Source organism: Strix uralensis, chromosome 21, assembly GCF_047716275.1.
Source record: "Strix uralensis isolate ZFMK-TIS-50842 chromosome 21, bStrUra1, whole genome shotgun sequence".
Taxonomy (NCBI): domain Eukaryota; kingdom Metazoa; phylum Chordata; class Aves; order Strigiformes; family Strigidae; genus Strix; species Strix uralensis.
In genome coordinates, this window is record NC_133992.1 from 9991215 (window position 1) to 10000000 (window position 8786).

The 8786-nt window shown below is 42.0% G+C and overlaps 1 protein-coding gene across 6 annotated transcripts in view; it reads left to right on the forward strand.

Moving 5' to 3' along the window:
• Positions 1 to 8786, forward strand: part of SEC16A (SEC16 homolog A, endoplasmic reticulum export factor) — a 31447-nt gene that overhangs the window by 1670 nt on the left and 20991 nt on the right. For 5 of the 6 annotated variants that reach the window (XM_074891594.1, XM_074891597.1, XM_074891593.1 and 2 more), the window contains exons 2-3: positions 2893 to 6768; positions 7321 to 7466. In XM_074891594.1, coding sequence (XP_074747695.1) covers positions 2965 to 6768; positions 7321 to 7466 — 3950 coding nt within the window. In that variant the 5' untranslated portion in view covers positions 2893 to 2964. The remainder of the gene's footprint in view (positions 1 to 2892; positions 6769 to 7320; positions 7467 to 8786) is intronic. The other variant, XM_074891598.1, reaches the window with a different exon arrangement.

Sequence of the window (8786 nt, forward strand, 5' to 3'; positions counted from 1 at the left end):
GCTATAGAGCTTGTCAGGTGAAACTTACTGATGGCCTTGTCTAGAGGGTAGTTTTAGTCTTTTTTTTTTTTCCTTTTTGGTAAAATTTTCTTGGCATGTTTGGAAACACCTTCTGCCATCGTTCTTTCTGGTGACTAATGTTTAGTAGGCTGCTCTGCATTATGTATTATAAACCTGCCGAAAGTTAAGAATTTTCAAATTAAATAAAGCAGAGATGGATTGCTTTTAACTTACGTAGTTATTTCTCATTTATAAATTTATTAAAATCAGCATTTTTGTTAATACTGGATTGGGGGCAGGGAGGGTCAGTATCACTGAGTTGATATCTTCTGTTTAAATTACCTGACACGGGCATGTTCATTTTATTTGGACTTAATTCTTCAAATCTTGGATGCTGTGTGCAGTCTGTTAATATTAACTTTCCTCCTGTAAGGAATCTGATATCCTCGTATTGAACCTCTGTAACGCAACGGTAGAGATCTTGTTATAGGAATGGCAAGCCAGCACTTTAAAGTAGAACCCTACGCTTACTTCAGTTAGCTAATTAGTATTACTGGTTGTTACAGAAATGTGGTAAAGTATTAGGATTTTTTTTTTTTCTTTGTGTACATCTGATAAGACACTGTAAGGAATGGAGTCCACATTAGAAATTTGGAAGTGGGCAGTTAAGTTTGTAGAAACAGTTGGTTTTTGTGCTCAACTGTATTTCAGAAACAACTTTTCTATTAAGAACAGAACTGTTAGGTAGGTACCAAGATTTGATCAGTTAAGTTAGTGCTTTCCAGGAGGTAATTGTCTTGGCAGATGTTTGATTTAGTTTTTTTCTCCTCCCCACTTCCCAGTGTGTCACACAAAACCACTAGTTTATTTAGAGGGGAAGGAGGAGTTTTTGCAGTTAGGTTGATACAGTAAAGAACATGATGAAAAATAAACGGTGATGTCCAGAACAACCTGGATTTTCTTAAGCATGTGGAAACTGAGGTGGGTGTCTGGGCAGGGTTTCCTGATAACATGGTTGACAGTAAGCATGGCCAGCTGGAAAACCTTCACCTCGGTATCGTAATAGGAGAAAAGATTGCAAAGCGCTGAAATCTTTTTGTAAGTATTCCTTGATAGGAATTCAACAGGCAGCTGTGTTTTAAAAAGAATGTTGAAGACAAATGGAAGTAATGCATGAAACTAATGAAGCTTTTTCTATTTTAATGCTTTTCTGTTGAAGTCAGTTTCTCTGGTCTTCTTCCCCATTTTAACAAAACACAAATTTTAACAAATTTGCAAGGTCTTAACTTAAGATATGGCTATGAAATATATGGATATGGGGGAGAAATTGGGAGACTCTGTTGACTGAGGCCCTCTGAGTGAGGGACCTGGATTATACGTAAGACTGTTGGATTCTGCAGTGATGAGTAGAAGAGATTTTTCCCTGTGGTAAATTGTACTCACGTCCAATAAAATCTGTATAGATCATGCTGTGGTACTGGTCAGTATGCTTTTTACTGGAATTTTTTAGTTATAAATCTTTATGAAATACATGTAGTTACACAGTGTTCACTCAATATGTATTTTTGTTAAATAGAAACCAGAAGTATTTCGCATTCGAACTTCTCTATAGCTATTAAAATTTTGGCTTGATTACAAACATCTGACTTTTCTGGCTTCCCATTTTATTACTCTTACTGACTAGATGCTGAATCTTAAAAAAACCAACCACCAAAACCAACTAAAAATTGCACAGCTTTTGTCTGTCTTCTATAAACAGAAGTGCAGCTGGTATGAAACAATTGCCGTGGGTACTTCACTCTACATGATATAAACCATATTTGTTGTGTGCTGTTAGAGAACAAGACTATCACATGTTGCTAAAGCTCCACTGAGCTGAACTGGACAAGTACTGAAGAAGAACTCTAGATTTGTCAACTTCCCTCCTCCCCAGATTAAGGGGTGATAAAATTAAAAAATACATGTTCCTGATTATTTTACTGAGCTTACTATGTACCAGATTCCTAACTGGTATTGTTTGAAGTTCTTGCTGACAGAGTTGGAATACTTCTGTGCCTGTCCTTTCCACCCTGAAATATAGCTATAACTCTGATACTATGCCAAAGTCCCACTAGTGTTAAAGCAAAAACATTAATTAATTAGTAGGTGAGGGGAGTCGATTGTCTTTTATATTCTTAAATACAGTTTTACTATTATGCAGCATTTGTCTAGAAGAGAGAAGATTTGTGATGAAAACCCAGTCACCTTTCTCAAAATAAGTAACATTACTGTCCTACACAATGTTTTCTTTTATATTAAAACAAAAATGGACTGTGTTCTGTTGAAGGGCATAACATCTGATGAATTCTTTCTTGAGATGCTCGCTTCTCATCTTACCTGTGAAAAGATCCATTCACACTGAGGAACAGAGCTGAAGATCGTCTCTGACAGAATTAGAGTTAGATAATAATTTCTCAACTCTTTATAATTAAATTGAGCTTTCCATAGTGCTTGCAGGTTCTATTGTAGGCTGACTGCTGCTGTGTCTTGTCTCTGATGCATACTTCTGCTTAAAACAAATCTGGGGAAATGTAACAGTATGACACCATTGGTGCTTTAACAGTCTGAGATTTTGTTGTACAGGACTGAACTGTGTTTAATTACTTGGAGCTATTTGTTAATATGGTTGTTAAATAATGTGCATTGTTACCACACAGCATTAAACTTCATTAATACTGGGCTTGGATTTAGAAATACAATGTCCTGTGTAAATTTCTTATGCATTCTGGAGAAGAGAGAGATATTTTTCACTTCAAGTTCTTTGAGTAATTTTGTTCCTAAAATAAAAATTGCTGAAGTGCTGCATGTATTGCAAGCAAGGAAACTGACTTGTCATCTGTTTTACCTTAACAGGGCGCAGGAAGGAATCTGTCTACAGCATCCACTACTAGTTTGTCATCTGGCATCTGACCCTGCCAGGCCACCATGCAGCAGCCTCCACAGACTGTTCCAGCAGGAGCGGCAGCTCCACCTCCCGCAGGCCTTGCTCGGAACATGTACTGGAGAAACAGCTCGCTCAGTAAACGAGCAAATGCAACAGCTGCCCCAGTGCAGCCTGTGACAGACCCTTTTGCATTTGGCAGACAAACTCCCCAGGGTTCCTCTTTAGATAATCCATCCAAGGGCAATGCTTTGGTTATGCAAAGTTCTTCCCCAGCAGTGTTTCCGCAGCCAGCCGTTGTGCATACTTCACAGTCACGTGCAGGGGACAATCCTCATGGACTGCATACGTCTTTATCAGCTCCTGTAGCTCAACCAGGAATAAATACCAGTACGTTTTCTAATGTTTCGATTCCTTCACCGTCCCCAGGATATGTTATAAATAGTACTGCAGAAGTGCATCCACATGCAGATCTTGGACTCCATGGGCCTGCAGTACCATTGCATTATAATACAGGAGCAGCAGTTGAAAATTCTTTCAGCGTGCATCCTGGAATGGTGTCTGCATCGAACAAACCTGGAGGTAGACAAGATGTTAGTAGAGATCCAAATGATGTTCCTTCAGGACCCAATGCAACTACACTCTTCCCTCCACCTCCTCAGCAGCCTGTGTCTCAGTGGAGGCCTGTTCAAGGTAACCTGCAGTCTCCAGTTCGAAATTTTGTGCCCTATCCTGAGCCGTCTTCTCAGATTGATGTTCATAACATTTCTCAGTCTTCTGTTAGCACTTCTCATCCTCCTCCGCAGACAAATTTACAGCAGAGTCCTGTACACCAAGGTATTCCACAAAATATCATGCAAGCGCCTTTGTCTGTTGGTTGTGAAAAGAATGGGAAAAACAGCTCTGCAAATAGCAGTCATCACATGAACAACATCCAGCCTGGAAATGCATTTAGGCAGAACACAGAAATGACTAACGCTTGGTTAAGTCAACCATACCAGGAACAGTTCTACCCACAGCCACCACTGCAAGACTCCAGTTTTGTCATTCCCACAGCTCAGGAAAATAACCCCCAAAACCCATCTCCAGATGTGTCTGAAACATCAAATAGACCTATTCCCACAGATCGAGATTCAGGAACTCTCTCCATGTTTTTCAAAGGAGATGAAGCAGAAAATGAAGAAATACTTTCATCTGAAAAAAATTACATAGTTGAGAAAGCGGAGTTTGATGCTTGTCAAGCAAATTCAACATCCTTGTATCACCAGCCAGCGCATCCTCAGCGGGTTGCAACTAATGTTCTCTCTCAGGCACAGATGGGTTCAGCCAATGAGATGATACAAAAAGGAATGGATGTCCAGTACTTTCCTAAAATTGTAAGTCATCAGGAGACACAGGCCGCTAAGCACTCGATGTTTGTTTGTGACGACAAGGCACGTCTAGGTGATGCATCTGGGAATGGTGGGTCACAGTATGAAAATGTTGAGAACCTGGAGTGCATTCAGAATCAAGAAGTGCTGCCAAGCGAACCACAGAACATGAGTGCTTCGTCCCCTACGGCTGGTCCTGATCTGTACAGATACGGATCCTTTCCAGGTCAGATGCTTCCAAAGAACGCTGTTGTCAGCCATGCTGAAGGAGGACCAAATTTGGAGGCACCTGATTCATTACCTCACCCTGTCCGACCAGATAGTGTGTCTTCAAACTATAGCAACATTAGCCATAGGAGCGCTTCTAGCTCAGCAAGACCTCAAGAGCAAGTTGGTACGTTTATTCAACAGGAAAGCGGGAAGCCTGATGAGGAATCTTCCACTAGCTTCTTTAAACAGATTGACTCCTCTCCTCTGGGAGGCGATTCAAGCGAGCTAAACCTGGGCAAGAACTACCATGGTAATCTATCCCAGCCTCCAACTCCAAGTCCTCCTAAGCCTACAGGGGTATTTCAGACAAGTGCAAATAGTTCTTTTGAACCTGTGAGGTCCCATGGCGTTGGTATAAAACCTGCAGAGATTGACCAAGCAAAGATGGTGGTTGAATTGAGAGAGAACCACTCAAACCAAAAGAATATCAAGAAGAATACAGCCGTGCCGGCTGCCTCCCCTGGTAATCTTGAACAGCCACCAGATAATCTGGAAACTCTTTTCATGCCTCAGGTACACCCACTGCCTCTTGCAGTCCCTGGCGAAGCTGGAAATACGTTGCACTCTGGACCTGTGATAGAGAACATACAATCAGTATCTGAGAGAAGGTCCTCCACAAGAGCTCAGGGAGCAGTTAAGAAGTGTGATAGCCCAGCAACAACTTTGTGGGCTCATAATGAGTTACCTAATTTTGGGGGAAATGTTCTTCTAGCTCCTGCTGCTCCCGCAGTGTACGTCCCTGCCAAACAAACTGTAGAAGTCATTCAGCCACCAGAAGAAGGCCTGTCTAATCAGCAGCCCAGTAAACCAGGGACTATTGCTGTGCAGCTTTCCCAAGATGGAAATATATCTTCTGAAAATCTTGAGAATCCTCCCAAAATGGGAGAAGAGGAGGCACTTCAGTCTCAGGCAAGTTCTGGTTATGCAAGTTTGTTGTCTTCTCCACCTACAGAATCTTTGCAAAATCAGCCTATCCTGATTGCTCAGCCTAATCAAAACTATAACTTGGCTCAGCCAATTAATTTTTCTATTTCTCTATCTAATCAGCTAAGCAGCAATGAAAACAATCAGCCAATGAAGGACTCTGGGGTTGGGGACAAGCCTGCAATGGGTCCTCAGACTTCACATGCTGGTGGGATCATTTCTGGGGAAAACGTGCCATTACCTGTGATGCAAGTTGGATCTCTATTAGTTAATGCACTTCCAAATACTAATCTGTTAAAGCATAATTTATTACAAAGCCCTGTTAATTCCTCTGATACTGCTTCTAATCAGCCTGCAAACTTGCTTATGAAAACTCCGCTTAATTTGGCTCCAGAAGGGCAAAAGAATGTTAATATGGAAGGTTTTGTTCCTGAATTTGCTAGCAAGCCAGGGTCTAACTCATCTGTTTCTCCTGGGACGAATCTCCCCAGTGGAAGTGGAAGTGCACTAGTCCTCCCTGTTAATTCTGTAGTACAGGCTAATGATTCTGCAAATCATTCAAATAGCAAAGAAGCAGCTGCTGGAGTGCTCGACTTCACAGTATCACGGACGTTGGAGAAAAGTGGTGCAAGTAATTCTGTACAGGTGCATAATCAGTCACTTTCTGGTGGTCCCATATATCCTCAACAGTCAGCTGGTAGTACTGGTCAGGTGGGTCCGGAGATGCATGACAAACAACATTTCTATCAACAGGTGACAAAAGATGTACAGCATCAGGCTGTGTCAGACAGAGCTGTACAGGGAGCCTTGACATCTCAACCACAAATGCAGGCAGCTCAAATGCAGCAGCCACCATCTTCTGGGCAGTCCTCAGTTCCTTTGAACTACCAGATTGCCACAGGGACTAAAGCCATGCAGGCATCACAGCAGCGTGAGAACCAGGTGCTGAGTAACCATCCTCTGCCTGTGGGTCCCCAAGAGGCAAGTTCAGCACAGCTGACAGCAAGGTATGATCAGATGAGTCCTGAGAAGCAACCAGCATCTGGACAGCCATTGGGTGCTCCAGCTTCCACAGCCCCTGCTACCACCACCAGTCAGTCAGTCATGCCAAATGCGCAGCAAGATCTGCAGCGTCCATCCCTGCCTCAGACTCCTCAGGATGCCTTTGGTCCACGCCAGAACCCTTACTACTACTACAGACATCCTTATGATGCTTACCAGCCTCCATATCCGCCGCCTTACCCTCCTGCAGACCCCAGAACAGCAGCTCATCTTTATTACATGGTAAATTGTTATTTTTCCCTTCCTCCCCCCTTGGTATGTGATAGCAATTTTCATCTTTGAATTACGAGTTTAAACAGTTGTCATGATCAACATTCAGTGTAGCATTCGTGTTAAGTATTTAATCGTAGGGACAATCCAAATAGCAGTAACAAAACTTGCATTACAAAGATTACAAAAACTTAAAGAAGTTGCTAATACCAACTCCAGTTTATTTGCTTCTTTGGAAAAATCTGGCAGTTGTAACTGTCTTAGCTGCCCGGGTGTTCACATTTGGTTCCCATCTGCTGCCTGAATTATTGACAGTTTAGCAGAGTGGCCAGCATAGTGGTTGAACTGCCTTTAGTCCAGGTGTAATGTTTTTTCTTAAGCTTAGGGTATTAATAGACTTGAATATAACTTGCCACAACCGGTATTGAAAGCTATACTGTATTCTAGTGGTCTGCATCTCTTCAGGTATCACAGTTGGGTGTGTGTATGGTGATTTGGTTCATTTTAAAGGTTTATTCTTGGAGGTGGGAAGCCTCTTACCTTACTTGTCACTCTTTTTTCTAGGAGGATAACTACGGACAGTATGACCCACGGTACAGACACTACGACAGCACCAGCACTGCTTATATGGAGCCTGGGAGCTATCGGTATTCTGAGCCTGAACGTCCTAGTTCCAGGGCTTCTCACTGCTCTGACAGGCCGCCTTCTAGGTATGCAATTCCAAAATTGAGTAAAGATCTGGTATACCCTGAAGCAGTGAGTGTAATGATGCCTATTGAAGTTTTATAGCATAAGCCACAGTGAGGAAGCTCAAAAACTCATTGTGTGCTGCCATAGGAATGGACAGTATCAAATGCCACATCTGAAAAGGGTACAATTCTGCAGTCTTTTCTGTTGCTAAAGGCTTATTACTCCTTTCATTCAGTTCTCTGGGTGGTTGTTGGCATTTCTGCCAGGCAGGAAGTCACTGCGATGGACTCAGTGCTGAGGTTAGCTCTTTCTCACATGCTGAGAGAGAGCAGTGTTGGCCTTGGGTCCCTTAATCAATACTAGTTTAGTTTCTGGCTAGTGCGTAAGCAAGCAGCCCCTAGTTCTGTTAATAAATGGTACTTTTGCATGTTGGTCTGGGATGTGCCTTGTAAGCACAACAGTACATGTAGCCTACTGATACACAGTATTTCAGGTGTTCAGAAGAGAAAATCGAGGGAAGACATCCTGGCACTGTGTCAGGTTGATTTCCCTGATGATTACTTCAACTGTGTGGATAAGCTTTCTCACAGAACTCCCAAACTGTGGTCCACGTAGCAAAGGTGCTGTGTGGGCATGTTTCACCCACTGACTTCACTACAGGTTTTGATGCAGGTAGCACATGAATTAGGAAAACTTAAAAGCCTTGGTCTGTCCGATTATCTGAAATAAAAAAATTGAGAGAGGGAAGCAATGTGGTGAGATGCTACTTACAAATATTAAAGAAAAAGCTGAAGTGAAATCTAGTATTTCTCAAGCAAGAAGCAGCAAATTACCTTCCAGAGATTACTGCTTTCTGATGATTATTGCATAAGAGATTTGTATGAGCTTCAAATTAATGACAAAATACTACTGTTGCATTAATTGGTGGGTGGGTTTGCAGGTTTCCAAGAGAGAACCCCAGTCATCTGTCTGGAAGTGATGAAACCCTTTGTAATATTTGTCTTGTTGTTGGTAATTCACTCATGGAGCAGTCTTCAAATTAAAACCATAACATTTTGCCTAGCACCTCCAGAAGATTATAGGAGGTGTATCTTGGCTTTGAGGAGTACAAAAAAATGGCTGTAGCTGCATGTGATAGATTCACTTAAGATGATGATAAAAGTTAAGTGCACTGTTGAGATCTTGTAATGAGATAATAACCTCTAGTAGCACTTCCTGGTTTGTACTCTTCTTAGGTACTATTTTTATAAGAGGTTGAAATTCCTATAGGTGGCATTGGGCAGATCAAAGCCTGTTAGGAGTAGCCTGTCAGTGCTGATGTGTGACGTTGACAGTGCAGT